The sequence below is a fragment of the Cynoglossus semilaevis genome, chromosome 17, assembly GCF_000523025.1.
Source record: "Cynoglossus semilaevis isolate Cse_v1.0 chromosome 17, Cse_v1.0, whole genome shotgun sequence".
Taxonomy (NCBI): domain Eukaryota; kingdom Metazoa; phylum Chordata; class Actinopteri; order Pleuronectiformes; family Cynoglossidae; genus Cynoglossus; species Cynoglossus semilaevis.
In genome coordinates, this window is record NC_024323.1 from 12,056,079 (window position 1) to 12,080,195 (window position 24,117).

The 24,117-nt window shown below is 45.3% G+C and overlaps 2 protein-coding genes across 9 annotated transcripts; one reads left to right on the forward strand and one right to left on the reverse strand.

The window, feature by feature from the left end:
- The first annotated feature begins 110 nt into the window (after nt 1–110).
- LOC103393299 (myosin-16-like) lies at nt 111–14,869 on the forward strand. Of its 4 annotated transcripts, XM_017040271.2 has the most exons (44): nt 843–1,049; nt 1,149–1,292; nt 1,855–2,011; nt 2,407–2,434; nt 2,533–2,629; nt 3,090–3,182; nt 3,307–3,370; nt 3,592–3,690; nt 4,240–4,343; nt 4,545–4,683; nt 5,073–5,174; nt 5,266–5,432; nt 5,514–5,684; nt 5,773–5,949; nt 6,041–6,229; nt 6,420–6,507; nt 6,698–6,815; nt 6,899–7,019; nt 7,129–7,265; nt 7,409–7,490; nt 7,577–7,750; nt 7,819–7,899; nt 7,990–8,136; nt 8,364–8,468; nt 8,576–8,662; nt 8,752–8,897; nt 9,026–9,116; nt 9,627–9,683; nt 9,791–9,877; nt 9,958–10,203; nt 10,286–10,403; nt 10,488–10,615; nt 10,701–10,897; nt 11,012–11,144; nt 11,357–11,573; nt 11,650–11,786; nt 11,873–11,976; nt 12,099–12,291; nt 12,380–12,583; nt 12,668–12,793; nt 12,876–13,046; nt 13,130–13,330; nt 13,765–13,986; nt 14,075–14,869. In XM_017040271.2, the coding sequence occupies exons 1-43, from the start codon at nt 843–845 to the stop codon at nt 13,960–13,962; spliced, it is 5,832 nt and encodes a 1,943-aa protein (XP_016895760.1). In that variant the 3' UTR covers nt 13,963–13,986; nt 14,075–14,869. The 4 variants fall into 4 exon arrangements, with proteins under 4 accessions (XP_024920048.1, XP_024920049.1, XP_024920047.1 ...); XM_025064280.1 differs by having other exon boundaries at nt 111–1,292; XM_025064281.1 differs by having other exon boundaries at nt 111–1,049; nt 5,266–5,684.
- A 131-nt stretch (nt 14,870–15,000) lies between these two features.
- Nucleotides 15,001–21,534, reverse strand: wipi2 (WD repeat domain, phosphoinositide interacting 2). Of its 5 annotated transcripts, XM_025064320.1 has the most exons (13): nt 20,937–20,953; nt 20,742–20,834; nt 20,324–20,406; nt 19,437–19,606; nt 19,232–19,328; nt 18,956–19,053; nt 18,660–18,752; nt 18,350–18,420; nt 18,139–18,246; nt 17,831–17,995; nt 17,628–17,735; nt 16,732–16,829; nt 15,001–16,462 (listed from the first exon to the last, which is right to left on the reverse strand). In XM_025064320.1, coding segments are annotated over exons 1-13 (1,299 nt in total). In that variant the 5' UTR covers nt 20,939–20,953; the 3' UTR covers nt 15,001–16,349. The 5 variants fall into 5 exon arrangements, with proteins under 5 accessions (XP_024920088.1, XP_024920089.1, XP_016895805.1 ...); XM_025064321.1 differs by lacking the exons at nt 20,742–20,834; nt 20,937–20,953 and adding an exon at nt 21,213–21,534 and having other exon boundaries at nt 18,133–18,246; nt 19,437–19,603; XM_017040316.2 differs by lacking the exons at nt 20,742–20,834; nt 20,937–20,953 and adding an exon at nt 21,213–21,534.
- Between the last annotated feature and the right edge of the window lie 2,583 nt (nt 21,535–24,117).

Sequence of the window (24,117 nt, forward strand, 5' to 3'; positions counted from 1 at the left end):
AAGGAGTTTTTTTTCTTCAAAGATCTGATTGACATTGTATTTAACTTAAGGAATAAAAACATTTTTATTGAATCAAATAAAATATAGAAAAGTGATTTCATGTCTGTTGAAAAAAACAATTAGATTTTTATTTATTTCATTTTACAATTTAACTATAAATTTCCTGGAAAATATTGTACACTTCATGAAATTTATAATGTTAATATAAAAGTCATTTCTATCGACTATGCAGAAAAACAAGATCTGTTTTCTAAAAAGTTAAGACAGCGATATGAGAATAAATAGCTGTTACCTTCTCCGTGTGTCAGTGGTTTTAATTTAAACTGCCTTACTCATCCCAAATCCCATCAGACACAGAAAAAGACAGCAAGCAAAAGTGGGATGAAAATGGAAGGGCAGAGGGTTGGAGAAGATTGATCCAGAGAGGGATGGAGATGCCTCCAGGCTGAGTGATGACTTTCCAGGGAAACCCTAAATGGACGGAGATGCAGCGAAGAATTTCCAGATCTGTAGCTGCCAGGCAGATCAGAAGGATGAGACCTCAGGGTGAGAGCTGATTTTAGAGTTGTGACCATATCAGGAGATGGACGCCCAGATATATAAGACCACGACGACAATTCTCACCCCAAATCCTCCTCCTGCGTACCTGGGCCCAGCTTTGGTAAGTATGATACTGAAGATGTCAAGGAGAAAGTCCTTCTACTTCTCTCTTCCTGTTCTAACTTTATTTCCATTTTCCATCCCAGTCCCAGCCTCTCTCTCTCTCTCTCTCTCTCTCTCTGCAGCAGCCTGTGGGTCAGTGGGCCGAGGATTTGGAGTCTGCAGCAGCAGCAGCAGCAGCCATGCCGGGCGGATACAAAGGTGAGTGTGGGGATGAGGTGGACCCCATGCCGTTCCTGGTCCCCACAGAGAAGGAGCGGATGGATGCTATGAACAAACCGTACGACATCAAGCGCTCCTGCTGGGTCAAAGACGAGAAGGAGGCTTTCATCGCCGGAGAGATTCAGTCTGAAGATGGAGACAAAGTCACCGTCAAGACCAAGAGCACGGTGAGACTGAAGTTGTGCAGTAATGAATATAATGAAATATTTGCTGTAACTATTATAACATTGACTGTGATAATTCTTTTTTTTTCACTCCCCTGTCAGACTGTGATTGTGAAGAAGGATGATGTTCAACAAATGAACCCTCCAAAGTTCTACCAAGCCAGCGACATGGCCAACCTCACGTTCCTGAATGAGGCCAGTGTCCTGGAGAACCTGCGCGGCCGATACGTCCACATGAGGATCTACGTAAGCCTCAGTACACACCTCTGTGTCCTGTCCTGTAGAGCTCACCCACAAACACACACTACATGACAAATCGTTGCACGTAGAGAGAACCGACTGTGGCCAAAGAAGTGGATGACTCATTTACTGAAACTGAGGAGGAAAAAATATTGTTGTTTTAACTCAGTAATGCTAAAAAAAAACAACAACTTTGAAACAGATAAACTGAAGCTTGAAGTCAAAAGGACTAAGTCTGGACTTAAATAAAATATTATTTTTCATCCTTTAATTTTAGAGATAGAGATGAATCAGTCCAGTCTGGAAGTGGAAAAGACAGGGATAAAGAAGGTCACCAGTTCGATTCCCTCGTGGTAACTGGGTTTAGATGTTCTGAATGTCTGTGCTTGGACTCTGTCCTGAAACAGACATGAGATTAGTTTGAGTGGACTCTCTATGTTGACTCTAGGTATAAATATGAGTGTGAATCCAAGGTGTGTTCCATCCTTACCTGAAGACTTCCTGTGTGACTTTGAAAGCATCAGGCGGTAGAAGATGGATCAATCAGTTTCCTCCCTCTCCTCTCCAGACTTACTCTGGCCTCTTCTGTGTGACCATCAACCCCTACAAATGGCTGCCCATCTACGGAGCCAAAGTGGCCCAGATGTACAAGGGGAAGAAACGCAACGAAGTTCCTCCTCACCTCTTCTCCGTCTCGGACAACGCTTACCACGACATGATGATGGGTGAGGAAGAAGAGCCAACGATGAGTGAGGGGAGGGGGTTTGAATTTGGCCGAGCTGAGGTAAACATGCCTGTGGTATGTAGTGATTAGGGATAACCGCTGTGTAATCGCTGGAAAACATTTACACAGTTGTACGTGGAAAGAGGGAGCAGAGGCAGTTGCTGGAGGTTTGTAAGTATTGCGATGATCTGTTCAGGGAGATGAAAATGACTTTGAGGCCATTATGTGTCGCCGGGGGAGAAGCTGACAGCTGCCTGTGTTGTTGCCGGTGCTGACAGGGAACATCTTTACTCCTGTGATCTGCTCTGTGGGAAATCAACAGTCATTAAACCGGCCTTGCTCACACTCTGTTTGTCTTTCTTCCTGTCTCCCCTCCTTATTGTCGGGACATGGCAGAGCATGAGAACCAGTCCATGCTGATCACGTGAGGACACATGTTTTCTTTTTTGTTTTGTTTTTTTGTCTGTTTTCAATAGTAAATTTAACATTTAAATTAAAATTCTATTCTCATCTTTCCCTCAGTGGAGAATCTGGTGCCGGCAAGACTGAGAACACCAAGAAGGTCATCCAGTACTTTGCTAATGTTGGAGCCTCTGGGAGCAAAGCCTCAGACTCCAAGGCAAGTGCAGTCACATTTGGGATCAGTCGTTAGTGGGTTTTATTTATAATTTAGGCAGATAACTCTTTGATTTTAATGGGGGTTTTTTTTCTTCAAAGATCACACGCTACTGTCCGTATAACTGGACAGGATGAAGCAAAAAGGCATTTTTTAACTTTTGTTGTTATAAAGGAAACAGGAAATGCAGAAGTTAAGGCCATTTAAGGCTACAGGATATTTAAGTAAATTATTGCACACAGATAAGATATTAAAAATAGCCTTTTTAGTTTCTTTTTTTAAATATAAAGATATTAAAAATAGCCTTTTTAGTTTAGTTTTTTGAAATTTATGAATAAGTAAATAAATCTCCTTTCCTCTCCTCTCCTCTCCTCTCCTGTCCTCTCCTCTCCTCTCCTCTCCTCTCCTCTCCTCTCCTCTCCTCTCGTTTCCTTTCCTCTCTTCTTCTCTCCTCTGCCCTCAGGGATCTCTGGAGGACCAGATCATTCAGGCTAACCCAGTGCTGGAGGCCTTTGGTAACGCCAAGACGATCAGGAACAACAACTCCTCCCGTTTTGTACGGACCACCGTCTGATAAAGCTGCACGCTGTTAAATGAACTATCACACACTACTGTAACACCACATCAGTTCAAACGTTAGAACCAACAGTCTGTTTTTCTGCTCTGCCTTTTGTTTTTAGGGAAAGTTCATTCGCATCCACTTCGGCCCCACAGCAAAGCTGGCTGGTGCTGATATCGAGAGCTGTGGGTGGCTTTAATGAAAGCACAGACCTCATTAGCCATAAAAAGAAAACACACATACTTGTTACTGATAAAGTCTGCGTGGTGTTGTGTTTGTAATGTTCTAATGTGGGTGGCTTTAATGAAAGCACAGACTTCATTAGCCATAAAAAAAACACATACTTGTTACTGATAAAGTGGTGTTGTGTTTGTAATGTTCTTTTTTTTTTCTTTCTGTGAGTTAGATTTGTTGGAGAAATCCAGGGTGATTTCCCAGCAGGCTACGGAGAGAGGTTACCACATCTTCTACCAGCTCCTCTCTGGAAGGAGGCCAGAACTCATAGGTGAGGAAAATGAAAATGAAACTGAGCCACAGATTGTTGTTTTTTACTTCACTAAAGTTTTACAAGTGTGTCATAATAAAGCAGTCTAGTTGAACAGTCAATCATTGCTATTATTTTTGCTATTTTTCACTCATTCCTGGCAACTGCTACTACGCTAAGCTAACTTTAGCTTCTTCTTTGCTACTTTTAAGTTCATTTTTACCCAAGGCTACGTTAGCTCTACGTCAAAGCTAAGTTATAAAATGTTATCTACAAGATTGTTGTTTAAATCTTTTTGACATCCTGGTAACTATATTTCCTGTTTTTGTACATTTCTGAACATGTATCTGTTCTGTATGAGTTGCTAGCTTTCAGACATTTTAACATTTTAATTGAATTATCTTTAAGTTGTACTAATTTATTGGTAAAACTAAAGCTATATTTATTAATATTTATAGCAACTTCTTCTCTTGTATTTTATTTTTTGCCAGATCTTCTATTTTCATGATAAAACTTATTATTTTGTGGTAATATTTTTGTGTTATTTTCCGTGTTTTTTTTTTTTTCCAGAGGCTCTGCTGCTGAGTCCAGACCCTAAACAGTACGTGTGGGTTTGTCAGGGAGTCACTGTGGTGGACAACATGGACGATGGAGAGGAGCTGCAGCTCACTGATGTCAGTAAAACTCTCAGTCTCTTAAATCCTGCTCTCAAAGCTTCTTACATCAGCTGTTTCTTTTTTTTATGCTCGGCATAAATTTAACATCTGATGAATTCCATTTTTACAAGAAATCTGATCTTACAGTCTAATTCTGACTGCTGCCTCTGTGCATGTTACTTTGGTGTGATGCACTAATGATCTCTTTTTTGTCCGCAGGAGGCCTTTGATGTCCTGGGCTTCACTTCTGAGGAGAAGATGAGCGTCTACAAGCTGACTGGAGGCATAATGCACTTCGGCAACATGAAGTTCAAACAGAAGGCCAGAGAGGAACAGGCTGATGTGGATTCCACCGAGGGTACAGAATCACAGCCTCCATCTCTGTGTTTATCGCTGTATTTCTCTCTGTTCTCCGTCCACTTGTGCATTTTTCATCTTGCTTGAAAACATTTCCCTCAAAAGTTGCACCATACAGGATATACCACCACCTAGTGGTATAAAGTTATACACTATGGTCAACATGGTGATCAAACATGCTGCTGCTAATACACACAAAAACATCACTTCATTCTGGAGTAATGACAACAACATTTAGCATCAATACAAAATATATATTTAATTGATGTAGAAGTAGAAATTAAATGTCAATTATTTCATCACACGCCTGAACAGTTTTTCCTCCCAGTTCTACTATTCTTGCAGGTGTTATAAAAGTGATCATTTTTGTTTGTATTGTCTCTTTTAAAGTGGCCGACAAAGTTGCCCACCTCATGGCCATCAATTCCGGGGAGCTCCAAAAGGGTATAACACGTCCCAGAGTCAAAGTTGGCAATGAATTTGTGACCAAAGGTAAAAATTCAAACCACATTTAAAAATCCAAATATTTAAATCAGCGACTGTGAAAACACACACTCATCTTAAAGTCTGAATCTGAGCTCAGGTCAGAACCAGGACCAGTGTGTGTACTCCATCGGCGCTCTGGCCAAGGCCATTTACGACCGCATGTTCAAGTGGATGGTGACTCGCATCAATAAGACCCTGGACACCAAGATGCAGCGGCAGTACTTCATAGGAGTACTGGATATTGCCGGGTTTGAGATCTTTGAGGTAGGATCGGCTGAGGAAAGATATAAATATGCTGTCGAAGTAGAAAAAAAGAAAATCCACACCTTCCATCTCTCCGTCCAGTTAAACAGCTTTGAGCAGCTCTGCATCAACTTCACCAACGAGAAGCTGCAGCAGTTCTTCAACCACCACATGTTTGTGCTGGAGCAGGAGGAGTACAAGAAGGAGGGCATCGACTGGGTCTTCATCGACTTTGGTCTGGACCTCCAGGCTTGTATCGACCTGCTGGAGAAGGTACTGTGCACTGAGAGTAATACACAAAGTAACTGTATGTGTACGTCCAATCAGATGCAGGTTTTTTTTTTACATCTCTCCTCTTCAGCCCATGGGGATTTTCTCTATTCTGGAGGAACAGTGTGTGTTTCCAAAGGCGACAGACATGACCTTCAAGGCATCGTTGTATGACAACCACGTGGGCAAGTCCTCCAACTTCCTCAAACCAAAAGGGGGCAGGAAAGGAGCTGAGGTCCACTTTGAGCTGGTCCACTACGCCGGCACCGTAAGAACCAAATAACTGACGGAGGATTTGACTCGACGTGTGTGTCGGTCAGTTTGATTTCATTCATTTGTTGTTGGCGGGCCGTCAACAGGTGGGCTACAACATCGTCGGCTGGCTGGAGAAGAACAAAGACCCCCTGAACGAGACAGTGGTGGGACTCTTCCAGAAGTCCTCCATGCCTCTGCTGGCTCTGCTCTTCAAAGAAGAGGAAGGGGGCGCTACAGGAACCAAGAAGCAGAAGAAAGGCTCCTCGTTCCAAACCGTCTCCAACTTCTACAGGGTAACTGGTTCAGTCTCACTGCAGCAGATGATTGGACACAAACAGAACCTGGAACAGAGATCACGTCCCACACAGTTTTCCTTCTGGAGTTTTATCATAATTTTATGATTGAGGAAATGTGACGTTTTATCGAGTTATATTTAGAAACTGAGACCTAACGTTTCAGTATTTGTGTGTTAACGTTCAACAGGAACAGTTGAACAAGTTGATGAGCACACTGAGAAGCACTGCTCCTCACTTTGTCCGCTGCATTGTGCCCAATGAGTTCAAAAAGTCAGGTCAGTAGCTGAGGTTTGTGTGGGAGTTTTTTTTTCTTTACCTCTCTGTACCACAGTACTGAAATAGAAGTAAACAAATACACAGTAATTTTACCTCTTTGTACCACAGTACTGAAATAGAACACGGCATCATCAATAAGAAGCTGGGATTTAAAATGACACCATGTCTGTTTGTGTTATAAAAAAACAGGAGTTACTGATAATCACCTGATCCTGCACCAGTTGGCCTGTAACGGTGTTCTGGAGGGAATCCGTATTTGCCGAAAGGGATTCCCAAATAGACTACAGTACCCAGAATTCAAACAAAGGTCTGAGCCTGTAAATTATATTCCTACTCCCTCCTTTGTTTTGATATTGATCACCTCTTTTTTTTCTCCACCTCCTGCTGTAGGTACTGTATCCTCAACCCCAATGTCATCCCTAAGGGATTTGTCGACAACAAAAAGGCGTCCGAGCTCATCCTGAACTCCATCGGTCTGGATAACATGGAGTACCGCATTGGCCACACCAAGGTTCTTCAACTTTTCACACAGAAATATCAGCACCCGACATGAGTCCGTTCACTCGTCTGTGATACGCACACGAACTATCATGTGTATAATTTTTTCCTGGGCTCTCCAGGTGTTTTTCCGTGCAGGTGTTCTGGCAAAGCTGGAAGACATGCGCGACGAACGTCTGGCCAAGATCATCACTCTGCTGCAGGCTCAACTGAGAGGAACTCTGATGAGGATCGAGTTTAAGAAGATGGTGGACAGACGGTCAGTGTGTGTGTGTGTGTGTGTGTGTGTGTTTCAGTGTGGGTTTTCACCACAAGTGTGTGTGTGTGTGTTTGAGTGTGGGTTTTCACCACAGTGACTCACTCTCCTCTAATGAGTTGTTCTCTTTGTGTGGGCTGATGCAGAATTGCGCTGATGGCCATCCAGCGTAACGTGAGGAAGTTCCTCCAGCTTCGCTACTGGGGCTGGTGGAAACTTTACACTAAGGCTAGTGGTTACGTTTCTGACCGTCTTTATGGACATCACCGTCCTCGAGTTCATTACTGACGTGTTTCTCACCTTGGCTGCTGTAGGTCAAGCCCCTGCTCATGGTTGCTCGTCAGGAGGAGATCTATAAGGCCAAGGAGGAGGAGCTGAGGGTGGCACTGGAGAAGGCCAAGGAGCTGGAGGGCAAGATCAAAGATCTCGAGGGGAAGATGTTCACTCTGTCACAGGAGAAGAGTGACTTGTCCCTAGCGTTGGCTGCAGTAAGTACAGGCCTGTGCACGATACAGTCGGTGCCAAACTACACTGACTAACCCCCGTCACCCTGCAGGAGCAGGACACGCTGGGGGATGCCGAGGAACGCTGCACACAGCTGATGCACCAGAAGGTCCAGCTGGAGGAGTCGGTGCAGGTGATTTCACCTTTGACCCTGATGAAGCCATTATGACCCCCCTCTGTGAGGCCGTGATTAACTCATGCTGCTTGTCTCGACTGAACCCAGGACCTGTGTGAGCGCCTGGAGGAGGAGGAAGGCAACACGGCCTCCCTCCATGGTCAGAGGAGACAGCTGGAGGGAGAAGTGAACGAGCTGAAGAAAGACCTGGAGTCTCTGGAGTCCACGGTGGCCAAGACGGAGAAGGAGAAACAGGTAAAGGAGGAGAGGGGTGAGACTACGGAGAGGAAGGTGTAAACGTTTCTTTATTTAACTTTCTGAACATTTTCCTCTGTATTGACTTTAAATAAAAAATGTCCAAATTTTACCCAGGAGATGTAAATGAGATTTGTGTTTTTAAGAACCTCCTACTTGGGTACTTGGTTGATCTGGTCCCAGGTTTAGTGTCAGACTAATGCACTGCTGTTCAATGGTGCATTTAGGGTCTGGACTACAAGGTGCGGACTCTGACCGGTGACCTGAGCCAGAGGGACGACCATATCTCCAAACTGGAGAAGGACAGGAGAGCTCTGGAGGAGCTGCAACAGGTACGACACACAACTGGGAAATAAAAGTCTTAAAAATACTCATACGACTTCATCAAACTGAACTAAATGAACAAAACAATAATATATATGTTCATGTTTTAATGCAGAAAACTCTGGAGGAACTTCAGACAGAGGAAGACAAAGTCAACCATCTGACCAAGACCAACAGCAGGCTCAATGCACAAGTCAATGAGGTACAGGACTTAGTTGACTTAGTTCTTGCAGAAACATGTGCAGGTGGACACTTATCTGTGTGTGTGTGTGTGTGTGTGTGTGTGTGTAGCTGGAGGACAGCTGGGAGCAGGAGAAGAGGATCAGAGCAGAGGTGGAAAAAGCACGAAGAAAAGCAGAGGGCGACCTGAAGATGACTATAGAGAACCTGAACGAGATGGAGAACGCCAAGGTCGACCTGGAGGAGGTCATCAGGAAGTGAGACGCACTCGTACACGTACACACACACACACACACCTCCACCTGCAAAACAACTGCAAAAGTCTAAAATCAATCTGGAGCTTCATTAAACACCGACTGATCTTCCGTCGTGGGGTTTCTTCCAGGAGAGACTTTGAGATTAACAACATGAACTCGAAGCTGGAGGACGAACAAGCACTCAGCTCCATGCTTAGCCGCAAGATCAAAGAGCATCAGGTAAAAAAAACAAACAGAAAAAAGGGTCACATCAACAATGATCAAAGATTCCATGTTGGCAAATCTTTAAAACCTGCAAGAACTTTCCTCACAACAGGCTGGTTTGTTAAAGACACAGATCAGAGCTCCTCCTGTGTCCCCTGTCCTTCGATATTACCCCCCCCCCCCCCCCCCCCCCCCCCCCATGATAATTCCTTAAGATAAAAGCTGTGTTATATCTGTGCATACACAGATGTAAATCAAACATCAACAATCATCAAATAAACAGTTAAATATAAAGCTAAACAAACGTAATCCTTGATCACAGAACTGTTCAAACACGTGCAACATGTCCTCTAGCACCATCATGTGGTCATTAGTCAGTGACGTGATTGATCATTTTGTAAGTCACTCACTGATTAGTTGTGTTTAGCACTACACTTAAATCTTAAAAACGAATATTTTTTCAGCCTCTTAATAAAACGTAGGCTCTGATTCATCAGTTTTGGGATCTGCGTCTCCTTCTTTCAGTGCCACATCGAGGAGCTGGAGGAGGAACTGGAGGCTGAGCGAGCCATAAGAGCCAAGGTACAGGATGTAGTTTCAGCCGTTACTTCCTCTGATCGTCACGGGACTGACTCCTCTAAAGACGCAGATAAGAATGAAGGTATTTTCTCCTTGGTGTCTTGTTATAGGTTGAGAAGCAAAGGGCTGAGCTGTCACGTGATCTTGATGATCTCAGCGACAGGTTGGAGGAGGCCGGAGGAGCCACCGTGGCCCAGGTCAGGATGATTGACAGCTGTCATGTTGTCTGAGAAACCACTTCACCCTGATGTTGACTCCACTGCTGTACTTTTTAAAGATCGAACAAAACAGGAAGAGAGAGGCAGAGCTGCTGAAGCTGAGGCGCGAGCTGGAGGAGGCCGCGCTCCAGTCTGAGGCCACGGCGGCCGGGCTCAGGAAGAAACACTCGGATGCCATGGCAGAGCTGGGAGAGCAGCTGGAGAACCTGACCAGGCTGAAGGTCAAACTGGAGAAGGACAAACTGAGCATGAAGGCCGAGATCGAAGATCTCAACGTCACGGTGGAGGCCACTCAGAAGGCAAAGGTACTAAAGTGAACCTTAGAGAAGAGACGTGGACGCGACGCGGCCGCTGAAACTCACGCATTTGTGCCGTGTGTTGATGCAGATGAACTCTGATGCCCACGTCCACAAGCTGGAGGACAACCTGTCGGAGGCCAACGCACGCCTGGCTGAGCTGGAGCGCGTTCAGTCTGATCTCAACTCCGCCAAAATACATCTGACTGGTGAGGGAGGGAAATGAATTCAAACCATATTTGTGTTTTATTGTTTGATGTTATTGTTGGGTTTTTTTTTTCTTTCTTCTTCAGCGGAGAACATCGACCTGAGCCGGGAGTTGGAAGATGTGCAAAGTAGGTTTACGCAGACCAGCAGGCTGAAGGCCTCGCTCATCCTGCAGGTGGACGAACTCAAGAGACAGGTGGAGGAGGAGAACAAGGTACAACACACACAACTATTGCCAAATCAGACATCATTGAAAAGTACAACCTTTGTCTTAGAACTTTTCGACTGTCGTCCTGCAGGGTCGTAACACAGCAGTCGTGTCGCTGGCCAACGCTCGTCATGACCTCTCTCTGCTCAAAGAGCAGCTGGAGGAGGAGTCAGAAGCCCGCAGCGAACTCCAACGCCTCGTGTCCAAGCTGAATGCTGACGTCACGTCCTGGAGGAGCAAGTACGAGACCGACGCCATCCATCGCACCGAGGAGCTGGAGGAGACCAAGTAAGTTAAAGAGAGCTTCGGGGAAAATCTACTGGAGAAATAAATCGCATCAACAAACTGCGTCCGACTGAGAAGTGACTCCACCTTTCCCTCCGCCCACTTCTCCCCCCGCAGGAAAAAACTTGCGGCACGGCTCCAGGAGGCTGAGGAGGCGGCGGAGGCAGCTCAGGCCAGAGCTGCCAGTCTGGAGAAGGTGAAGCAGAGGCTGCAGGGTGAAGTGGAGGACCTCACCATAGACCTGGAGAAGGTAGAGACACACGCAGTCTGGTTTTCATGAGCTGTAAGGACTTAGACATAACGCATTCCTTAAAGGGACCTGAAAAAATGTCCCCACAGGGACAAAGGTCCCCGCAACAAAATAGAATAACAAAAGTCTGACCTCCAGCCCGCTGCCTCATTTATTTAACTTGTTATGAATCTGTCATTAATCCCTGACCTTTTCTGCCTCCTTGTGACCAGTCCAACGCCGCAGCAGCGGCTCTGGACAAGAAGCAGCGAGTCTTTGACAAGCTGGCAGCCGAGTGGAGCCAAAAGAACGAGGAGCTGCAACTGGAGCTGGAGACCAGCCAGAAGGAGAGTCGCTCCTACATGACGGAGCTCTACAAGCTGAGGACGTCGTACGAGGAGAGTCAGGATCAGATTGAGATCGTCCGCAAGGAGAACAAGACCCTCTCAGGTGACTTCACCGGCCGCCTGCGGATCCGTCAAATCCACGGTCACTTTACAGGGTAACAACGTCAGTTCTCTCACAGAGGAGATCAGGGAGTTGGTGGACCAGCTTGGTGAGGGAGGCCGCAGTTTCCACGAGCTTCAGAAAATCAAGAAGAAGCTGGAGGTGGAGAAGGAGGAGATGCAGCTGGCTCTGGAGGAGGCGGAAGCTTCATTAGAGGTGAAAACAAGAGGAGAGTCGTGGAGTTTCTCTCCTCCTGTCAGAGACCAGTTTGTGTAAACGTGGCGTTCCGTGTGTGTGTCCAGGTCGAAGAAGGTAAAATGGTGAGGGTACAGCTGGAGCTGGCCCAGGTCAAGGCCGACATTGACCGTAGGATCCATGAAAAAGAGGAGGAGTTCGAGGTCACCAGGTCAGACTGAGACTGAGAGTTAATAACAGCGATCGCTGGGAACATCACAGTTATGTTGGTGTCGTGAGGGAAACATTTTTCAACATTTTATATACTTCATATACTGTGATGGTACCATCCAGGAAGAACCACGCACGTGCAGTGGAGTCGCTGCAGGCCAGTCTGGAGGCAGAGGCCAAAGGTCGAGCCGAGGCCCTGAGGATGAAGAAGAAGATGGAAGGAGACATGAATGAGATGGAGATTCAGCTGGAGCACGCTAACAGGAACAACGCCGAGCTGGTGAAGACCCTGAAAAAACTGCAGCAGCAGATCAAAGTAAGTTGGACTGTGAAATACACAGATCTGAAGAAGAAGAAGATGAAGAAGAAGAAGAACTGTGTGATTATTAATTTTTTTTCTCCAGGACCTGCAGGTGCAGATGGACGAGGACGCCCGTCAGCACGACGAGCTGAGGGAGAAGTACAGCCTGCAGGAGCGACGACTGTGCCTCATGCAGGGGGAGATGGAGGAGCTGAGGGGAGCGCTGGAGGCCTCCGAGAGGGCACGCAAACAGATTGAGCAGGAACTGGTGGACACCACGGAGAGGTTCAGTGAGATCAGCATGCAGGTACGTACGAGGTCGCACAGGAGAACTGAAGGACACACAACGTCCTCCTCCTCCGAGTAAATCATGTTTCTCGTCTCACACCAGAATCAAAGTCTGATCATCTTCAAACGGAAAATGGAGGCCGACCTCACACGACTGTCCAGCGAGAACGAGGAGCTGATCTCAGAGTTCCGTGCTGCAGACGAAAGAGCCAAGAAGGCGGTGACTGACGTGAGTCTCCGACTTGCACAGACTTACTCATTTACAGATTTTGATTGGACGTAGAACTGAGTTACTGTACGTCTGTGTTCAGGCGACGCGACTGTGTGAGGAGCTTCGCCAGGAGCAGGACCGCAGCTCCCACCTGGAGAAGGTCAAGAAGAACTACGAGCAGAGCATCAGAGACCTGACGGTGAAGCTGGAGGAGGCTGAGCAGCAGGCGCTGAAGGCTGGCAAACGCACCATCCAGAAACTGGAAACCAAGGTGTGTGGCTGGTCTGACTCAGATGAAAAAAAACAATGACTGAATGACCTCCAACGTCACACTCCACATCTGTGTCCCGGTAGATCAAGGAGCTGGAGAATGAGCTGGACCAGGAGCAGAAGCGTCACACGGAGACGGTGAAAAACCTCCGTAAGGGCGAGCGTCGACTCAAAGAGTTGATCTTCCAGACGGAGGAGGACCACAAGACCAACCAGCGCATGCAGGAGCTGGTGGAGAAGCTCCAGAACAAGCTGAAGTCCTACAAACATCAGATAGAGGAAGCTGTGAGTAGACGTGACACCGACGGTCACTGGTCAGAGGACGACCATCGAGTCGGTATACACTGGTCAGAGGACGACCATCGAGTCGGTGTACACCAGTGGTCCTCAATTATTTAGTATTTCAAATTGAAATACCATTGAGAACCTCATAACATCTGTACAAACCACTGTATGAGTTGCTGCCACCTAGTGACTAATTAAAGCATTTCAGCAGTAATTAAAGCCCCTCATGCCCCCCCAGCACCTCACCGTGCCCCACAGGGGGTCCCGCCCCACTATTTGAGAAGTACTGGTTTAGACAAATGCACACGTGTATGCAAATATGTTGGAAATCCTGTCAGACAAACAGTTCAGTCGTGATGTCAGATTTGATTAATATAAAGAATATTAACCGTCTCCCCCCCTCCACCCCCCCCCCCCCCCCCCCGTCACTGCAGGAGGAGCAGGCCAACCCCAGCCTGTCCAAGTACAGGAAGCCGGTGCACGAGCTGGACGACGCCGAGGAGCGAGCGGAGATGGCCGAGATGGCCCTCAACAAGATGAGGACCAGGAACCGAGCCTCCACCACCAAAGGCTTCACCTCGGTGGAGATCGTCCAGGTCACCAAGCCGTCCGGTGGGGGACAGGACGACTGAGGTGGACACACACACTGCTAGCAGGTCGGCATAAACACACACAGCATGTGGTCGTACTGCAGCGTCTGTATGTGGGTAACCTTACTTTTTGTTTGTTTGTTTGCTTGGTCAGAGTGACACACACTCCTCCAGCCCCCCAGTGGACACTTGATGAAGATGTGAGCAGAGAAATCCTGAAGGAAGTCTTAAAGAAGCCCCAAGTCTTAAACAAGTCTTAAACAAGTCTTAAACATCACTTCTAGTCTTAATAATTGATGAACTAATGAATGTCACCAGTTGTTCTGTTTGTTGCTGCACTACGTTTGTCTAGTTTTTTAAATGTTGCCTGTTGCAGTTTTTAAACGTATGCTGCGTGGGATTTAGCACCACCTAGTGGATGTAAAACATAAATATAAACAGGAAAAACTCACATCCACTGAATTATACACAGCCTTTTAAGAACACGTCGTGTCCAACGTCATTTTACGTTTGTATGAAATATGTCCATGTTCTCTGCACCATCATCATGTTTGTGTGGTCAGACTGGAGGGGGCCTGAGGGGGGGGACAAAGCTGTGTTCTCACGTCAACGACAGAGAGCCCACCTGCGTGTGTCGCTCCTGCATGAGTGTCAATAAACTACGAGCAAATGACGGCGTCTCTCTCATTACTGATCCTGTTGATTGGACAGATTTGACGTCTGTAAAATCATTGGTTCACAGAGAGTGAGACAAAAGTGAAACAAAAGTGAATTACATCCTTTGTTGGGTTAAAGTTCTGAAGACCACAAAGAATTGTCACAGCAACTTTAAAAACACCTGGACCTGACTGCAGTCAGAGTAACAGTCAATCAGAATTACACACAGATGGTGTATTTCTTCTTGTAACCATGGTAACAGCATCACTCCTCAAAGCATCACTCCAGATATCTGCTAGAGAGCAGAGAAGAAAACGACAAATTCCACAGTTCAGAACGACGACCAACAAAACTCCTGCCCAAACTGTAAAAGTAAAAAGTTTTTAGAATTTTTGATTCTAGGAAACAAAAAGGCACCTCATGTTCATCAACATGGAATTTATTGTCAATGGAGCGTCAGAGCAACATTATACATGTTGTACAAAATCATTAGAAAATGCCCGGCACACTGAATTCTCACGGCTGTTCCTGGTCACGCAGTCTCCGAACAAACCAAAAACACTGACAGGAAGGAAACCGTGCAACGTTTCTGACCAACTTCAGGCTGCGCTGCTATTGGCTGATCTCTAACCCACAGCCCTCTTCGTGGCCTCACACCCTTCATCCCCGAGACTGGAGTCAGAACCGGTCGACGTGGCGACACAACAGCTTTCCACAACTATTTTATCTACAGAGTATAGACAGGGTCACCTGACCCGCTGCGTGACGTCGCCTCCTCGTCACCCTTTATCTCAGGTATGAACCTACAGACACAGTAGCACACAAACACCACCATGCATGTTTCCATACACATGACACATCATTGGTTATAATTATTTAAGACAGTTTAAAACACCACAGTTTGAAAATGGGCCTGACTGTAGGCCCCGACGGGGGGAGGAGGTGTCCATCGAGCCTCTGTACAGATGAGGTACAGGTGGGTGAGAGGGTGAGGAGGGGGGGGTCGGTGGGTGAGTCCAGGTGGAGGTTGTGTTGCTAATATACATGCCCAGCAAACCAGTGATCTCAGCACGAGGTCACAAACATTTTTACGAACATCTGCAGACGACCATTAGCCTCCGAGTCAAATCGATGGCTCGACCGACGACAAACTTTTCTTTTTCTTCGCCGTGCAACTTTAACGTCCGAAAGAGTTGGAAGTGAGAAAAGATCGCACACACCCTCAGATTAAGATCCGAAAAAACAAATGAGATTTTATTAAGCAAAAGCGAAAGGGTTTCCCCCTCTCAGACGGAAGAAACCATGATGGGAGGGGGCGGGGGGGGGCAGAGAGGCACTTACACAACCACTTTAACACAGTGCTAGCATCTGAGTGCGTGTTTTCAGTAGAGACGTGGCTACATGGTTATTGTTTCTTTTCTTTTTTTTTTAAATCAAATGTCCAACACTCAGACACTCATTCACATTGGAGCATGTTTTAGCAGTTGGCACATATACATGCAGAGCTCCAGATCGGCCAACAGAGGGCGAACTGGAGTGAACGAGGAAGCAAAAGGAGCAAAAAAAAAAAAAGAGAGAGAAACACAGACATGGGTATAAACAGGTGAAAGCACAGACGGACGGACGGACGGACGGACGACGCTTTGAGCATTTTAAAAACAGCCCCTCCCTCCCTTTAATCACACCCTCATCTCCCTCCCCCTTCTGTTACGTGTTCATAGCAGCACCAGAGGAGTCCTCTGATTGGTGGGTGCGGCCGCGGTTGGGTGAAGTCAGTCAGTTTCCAGGATGAGCGGCGGTTGCTCGTTCTCTTCATCCAAGCGCAGGTCGTTGAGGTCGTCTTCGAGTCCCGCTCCTCCCACAGCTCCCTGCTCCTCACAGTAACCTAGGAGACAACAGTCGCTCATCACTCACCGGAATCAAAACAACAACTTTACACAGAACTGACGGGACCACGAGTTCATCATTAGCTTTACAGAAACAGTCAGAAAGCACTGGGATCACAATCCTAATGGAGACATAAGGCATTTTCTAGTAACTACAAAAAAACTACAAAATTAAGCAAAACACAAATGTGAGAAAATTTCACTTTTACACAATTTACAAAGTAAATTAGACGGAAGTAAATGACACAATTCAACGGCCGTGACTTACCTTTAGTGACAGCAGCACTGTAGGTTTGCGCCACAAGGGGGCGTTCGTGGGAGCCTTGCTCGAGGATCTCATTGGGTGCTTCGTTATCGCCGTCTAACCTGAGGTCAGATCCAGCAGAGGAAGAGTTGATGCTAATCACAGCATGTTAGTGGACTTCGTGCTGCGTTTTCCATTTTACAACTCGAACTCTAAAAGTTTGATATTTGAATTTGGCCATGAGTGCGTTTGAGTCTAACCAAAATTCCTAAAAAAAACTTTTAACAATGGAAAATAATTTCTGCACCATAGTGCTACCTAGTGGTCAAAATGGGTACTACATTCCAGACTCCATTACGAAAGTTTGATATTTGAACTCCTTCACTGAGAAAATACTTTCATGGCCATGAGTGCGTTTGAGTCTAATCAAAATTCCCAAACTTTTAACAATGGAAAAAAAAATCTGCACCATAGTGCTACCTAGTGGTCAAAAAGGGTACTACACTCTAGACTCCATGAGTGCGTTTGAGTCTAATCAAAATTCCCAAACTTTTAACAATGGAAAATAACTTCTGCACAATAGTGCTACCTAGTGGTCAAAAGGGGTACTACACTCCAGACTACTGTCTGTGCAAAAACCCAAATAATAATTCATTAAACTTTCAGATCCATCTACTAACACAGTCGACCAGTAGTGGACTTATTCTGCAACTTCTCTGAAGAAAATACTTTATTTGAATTTGACTTGTATTGTGTCCACACACAGACATAAGAACAACTTTAGTCTCAGCCACTCAGAAAACAAAACACTCAGTGGTTTTTTTTCCAACTTTTTTTCCTGAGGCATCGCTGTCGCTCGTTACTAAAATAAACATGAAGCTGTTCTGTCGCGACATTGTGTGTGTGTGTGTGTGTGTTACCTGTGCTGCTTCATGAGTGTACACTCCCCTCCCTCCTGTGGATCCAGGTTGTACAGATACAGGTAACCGTCGGCTGCTGCAACCAACAAGCGGGGAATCTTCTGGATCCTGATCCAAAACATTTACAGCATCACAATTAAACAACCATGTTATCTGTGACTACAGTGTGTGTGTGTGTGTGTGTGTGTGTGTGTGTCACTCACACAGCCAGCGCGCAGATGTTCTTGTGTCCACAGAAGGGCAGACGGACGGTGGCGAAGGCTCGGCCCTGAGTGAACATCTCTGTGACCTGTGAGGGCAGGTACGTGGTGGACGCCATCAAGACCTTACCCAGGTACCCTCCCCAGGTGGTGGGTTCCTCTGCGGGCCTACGTGTGTACAGAGAGAAAGAGAGAGAGAGAGAGAGAGACATGCAAATAATACGTTGAGTTTTTTTTTTGTTTTGTTGATTCACCCCCGGGGGGGCAAACATAAAGAAACAGTGTGGAGTGTAGAAGATACATACACATACTTCTCCTTCTGAGTTTCTAATTTGAAGATGTGGACCGTCTCTGTGTTGCTGGAGGCCGACAGGTACAGACCTTCCATACTGAACGCCAACGAACAAATGTTCACACACCTGCGAGGATATATTTACACGTAAGGTACATTGACATGGTTCGAGCGCAGACCGCAGGCACAGACAGGAAGTTAGGTTTTAGATCAGAGCGACGGAGCCGTACCTCTTCACCCCTCGTCGGAACTCAAAGAGCTTCTGTCCCTCTGGTATGGAGAAGACACGGATGACTGTGCCCTGGAGGAAGTGAGACAAAACAGTTACATGTCAAGAACAAGGAAGTGCTGCCAATAAGACACACACACACACACACACACACACACACACACACAGATGTCACATTAGCTGCTTTAAAGCAGCGTGAATAAACTTCACAAACGTGAGAACGGTAGAACTGGGGGAAATCTCAGCACATGTTTTTACGATTTGCTTCGACAGGCAGCTCGAAAAAAATAAAACCCCAGTCACACTCCCACCTTCTCTGAGGCCGTGGCCAGTTTGGTCCCACTGGCGTCAAAGGCCAGAGCTGCTAAAGGACTGTCGTGGGCTGGAATCATGTTGGCCGCACGCTGGGAAGCAGAAGAAAACAGGCGTTAGGACGGGAAAACAGTAGGTAATGATCAGCTGTGACGCAGAGAACGGAGGGAGCTGAGTCACGATGATCTGGCTGGTCCTCCTCTGAAACAAGAGCCGCAGTGACAGAGCTAACACGTACAGTCAACCGGGGGCAGGGGGGGCGAGGGGGGGGGGAGGGTTACTTGTGTTCACCTACCAGGTTGACCGTGTCAAACACTTGAACTTCTCCTATCGTGGCACTGCCAGGGTAGGCCAGGTAACAGTTATCATTGCTGATGGAAAGGGCGCACAGTCCTGGAGAAATGAGAAAAAAAAAATTATATAAAATTTTTTTTAGCAATGGCAGCACAATTCTCACATTTTCATTTTGATAATATATATAAAAAATAATATTTTCATTTTTTTTTGTATCCAATAGACAGAGTCAATGGAAGAATGATATACTACTACAACTGCTGTTGCTCCGTCTCACCTGAGGGGTTGGGGGGAGTCTCTCTGATCGTGTGCAACACTTTCATGTCTCTGATGTTGTGGATATACAGCGACTCTTCCAGACACACTATCAGCCTCTGTGGAGGGAGCCGCGATAAATCATTAGCCACACAGTCGTACCCGAACAAGAAGCAGTCACTGCAGCGCTCCTGCTGCAGCTGAGACACACAGATGCCGGCGCTCACCTGTCTGTTGAGTTTAACAGCCAGTATGGTGTTGGAGTAGGAGTAGTTGCAGATCTCGGTTCCCTTCTTGAAGTGACAGACCTTCAGCTTCCTGGGAGCCTTCAGGCTGACGATGGCCACGAGGCTGCTGGAGAACAGACGCTCCACGATACACACGTCCTCTGTATCTGCTGCAGATACAAATATGAAAAAAAACAAAAAAACAAAACACCAAAACACTCCACACCTGCTTTTTGACTACAAATTAAAGCATCATGTTTTTATGCATTGGCGAGAATCTGGCGAAACGATAGCTATCACGATACAGGGCCATCAGTACGATATACTGTGATACTGTAGTAAACACACAATGCTGTTACAAACTTAGTTACTGAAACTGGAACAGAGGGAGCTACATCTGTGATCGCTAGAGAAGAAATAAAAGGAACCAAAACCATTCATATCTGCATGTTAATTGTTAATGAACAAAATCATATGAAATATTGCAATATTTCAGTGGACTGATATTTTCTTACACCCCTATATGTCTATATTATATTTTTCAGTTTTTCACACAATTCAGAAAAACAGAAGATTATCTGGGCTCAGTGTGTTGAAAACACTATTTTTCAGAAATTAACAAAACAAATACTGCATGCAGTAAAAGGGGCCATTAATGGACGAGGCCCAGACTAAAATGTATGAGCGTCTAAGGTACAGAGACTGATGATGCAGTAACAGGGAGGATGCTAAATAAACTGCATTAATATTTTATGTAACAGCAATCCTCTAATGCTACAGTGATTGACTTTTGTCCAGATGGCATGCATTAGGTATAACAACAAAACAATAAAAAAAACAATGGTACAATGATGTCATGCAATAGTGTCGTCTTCAGTCGTACTTACTACATTCATAAATCTGCTCCAACTTGTCCACAGAGGACAGGGAGAAGAACTTATACCCCGATTTGGTGCCGACAGCTAAGGACCTGTGTTGATGACAGAAGGGACGACGACATGTTTAATAGAATTGTAGAGTAAACAGCTCAGTAACTAGCTGTCAGTGCTAAGACAAAACAGGCTAAAGTAAACCAAACGTCCTATTTTATTTTTAAGGCACTGACAGCACATGATGGCTTGGTGCAACATTGTGTTGTGTCAACAACATGTTTCATAACATTCATAAATACAGTGTATATGTATAGATCTTAGAAGTTCAAAAACTCAAAAAGTTACTTAATTAAATTAATAGAATAAATCGGTAATAAAAACTATGTATTTTTTATAATAGTCAAAACTGCAAAGACAGTTAATGTTCACTTACATCCAATAATGGCTCAAGTTGTCAATGAAGTCACTACTTTGACACATCGAATCACTAACGCACTCGTTAAACTCCAACAGCGTTGGCACAGGCCTGTAAATTAAATCAAACCTGCGTTTTATTGTCCACCCCGACCTCTGTACTTGTCTTACAGCAACATCTGACAGCCAAGAAGTTACATGACACCTAACCTACATGTGTCAAGCGGTTAGCGTTAGCCTGCGACCACACACCGCTGCGAAAGCTACACACGTTACATCGTTATGGTGACGGATTACGCCACACACAGGTGGCTATCGTAGCTGCTAGCAGTGTGCGCCTATCGTTGCTGCGTGTGTCTCAACGTTCGCGTAACTGCGCCGTATCTGTCACCGTGACAGTCAGCCAGTGGACGCACAGACACGTCCGGGCAGAGCTAGCTACCGTTAGCCACACAGGCCATCCAGCCCCGGACCCTCTCCCCGGCCTTACGTGTTGTCCTGGTTGAAGTTGGCGAAAAGGAGCTGGCTTCCGCCAGCGTCCCCGCTCTGACTGGCCAGGTTCATGGGCTCGGCACCATGGACATCCAAAAGTCGGGTGTAAAGAGCAAAAGCTGGGGCAGGACAGTGAATGTGAAGAGAGCCTGTGTTGGTGGTTTCTTTACTGAGCCATCTTTTCTACTGCCTGGCCCTGTTGGACTGATTGTTGTTGTTTTTCATACGGACTGACGCTGCACTCTACTGCGCTTGCGTGAAGAGCGAAGCGATGAGGCGTCTTTAAAGAAACACGACAGTTCTTCTGCCAGTGTTCTCTCCTGCAACAACAACAACAAGAACAACAAATAAAGTGAAAATAACAACAATACATCGGGTTTTAAGTGGTGTGTTGATCATAACTTGATTTAATGATTCAGAAAGACGGCGGCGTCATTGTGGTTCTGCTGAACAAACTCAGTACTATTACATTTTATGAGTTTATAGCGCCCTCCAGTGGCAATTTACGGAACAGAAATCTGAAATATTTTTTGAATTTGCATGTGTTGTATTTCACCATTGGTTTTAGAATTCGGTTATAAATAGAGATTCTTGCCTTATGTCCTGTTGTTTTGTTTTTGTTTTATTTTGTTTTTGTTTTTGTTTGTTTTTTTATTTTATTTTTTAGTTGTTGGTTGGTCTCCCGGCTGGTTGTTGTGTATCTAAATGTGACTGTGTCCCTGACTGATAGGTACAACTGTTTTCACGTGTTTCTTCATAGTCTTTGGATTTAAAAGATCACAGTCACCTTCTCCTTTTGTGAGTCATGTCGGTGGTAATTGTCAGTGTTGCATCACTTCTTTCTCGGCTCCACTTTCCTTTACAGACTAATGTTTTTCACTCGGTTTGTCGGCTATACACGTGTTTGTCTTTGTTCTTTTTTCTTTTTATCGTATAATCTCTGAAGTCATTTAATCATTTACACACGGCAATGTCAGAAAAACAAACGATGTTTATTTGGTGAACTGACGTCACAGAACACCAGGACACAGTGTATAATCAGTGTCACAGACTGTGGGGAAAAAAGAAGTAAGTTACTCAAAGGAAAAGAGAAACAAAATCTCCTCCATTTATATATTTAATCGTCAAACTATACTTTAACTAAAACTGAGTGCACTACCACTATATATAGTAAGAGCGCCATCTGGCGGAATACGATTGAACTACTTTGGAGCCTACTGCAGGTTTTAGTCATACATATTCACATACACAAGACCCAAATGACCATGACCTGTGACCCCACATAAATCCCACAAATGTCGATATGTGGGATTAGAACAAATGTTTTACAATCATTTTAAATTTAAGATTAAGATTTAAAAAACGAGTTAAACCATTTTATATTTGATCAATTTGTTATTTTATTTGATGAAGTGCCGTAAATGAACACTCTTGTATTGTATTCTTTAGACATGGAAAATCTGCTATTTTTACACGTACGACAGTTGTTTACTGTGGAAATCAGCCTGTCTGGTCACAGCCGGGGATGAGATAAACGTTATTTGTAGAGAGGTGACTGTTTCTGTTCTTGTTTTGTTGGAGGCGAAAGGACAAAGGACGACAACCATTTGGTTGTCAGTGTGTTTGCATAATCTCTCCGTTCTGTTTCCCACTGTGACACAGGAGGGCCGCGGCTGTCCACTGTTATCGTTGGACAATATTTAATTTTCTCTGCGAGTTGTCAAGCTGTGTGTGTGTGTGTGTGTGTGTAAGAAGATCAGGACTGTTTGCACAAGGGCTTGAATCTGTAACAATTTTCGTAAATCTTACAAAAAAATAAAAAGTTCTTGTTCTCTTTTACTGGAATAATTCTGTCTGTGATTCCGTCTGATTTCAGGGTCAACATGTGAAGATGGTGCAAACGTGAACTCCTCTTCTGCAGAGCTGCAGGAAGACACACACGGCGCCTTCATGCAGGGGTGAGAGGTCAGTGGTTCTTACGTCCACGCCTACCATGATTGGTGCTAAAGGCCACATTAGTCTGTTTGACTCCTGAGGTTTGGTACTAATACCACCGTGGAGAACATGTGATGAAAATTTGGATAAAAAAAAAAACAACCCTCACATGGCTCTGGTGGAGTGGCTTAAGAAAACCACATCTCAAAACCATAGATTTAACTGATTAAAAGTTGCCGCATGGGGCTTTTTTTTTTTCATGAATTATAATTGTTACTGATTTAGACTAGCTGACAGCTAGCTGTTACAGTGATCTTCCGCATTGTTTCCCAAAGACTGGGTCGCGACCCTCAGGTGGGTCGCAAGAGGGTTTTTTTTTTGGTTGTCTCGCATCATGTTTCCAAGGTTTGTGACCTTTAAAATATTAATTTCAATTCACTCACACTCCACTTACCCAGTGTCGAACCTGGGCCTGTTTGGTGGAACACAACGCTGATGTACTCACAGGAATTGTAGAAAGACACACAGGAAGATCTTCTTAGTCCTTCTTTTTTTTATATAGCATTCACTGCCACCTGGTGGAAGAGTATTTAATAGTTATTCTCTGTCACTAATGGACTCTGGGAAGATATTTTTTTGCAGTAAATTAAGGATTGTTGGAATCCGTGCTCTACTGGTTTGGAATACTTTCGTTTTGGATTTGACTCTGCAGAATTTATTTTCCCTCCTTTTTTTTTTGCCTTTTTGGTTAAAGGTCAGTGAGTTCCTGCTCGTATCTGTCAGATATAAACAGTTTACATAAAAGACGCATCCGTTTAACCTCCCTGTCCTCTGTCCTCTGTCCTCTGTCCTCTGTCCTGTCTCTGAATGTAGCTCAAGTCCCCACTCTGCCCCACTGTTGCAACACACAAGCTCACGTCACAAGTGCAGGGCAGTTTGGGGACGTGCAGTGGGGAGGGGCTGCTGTT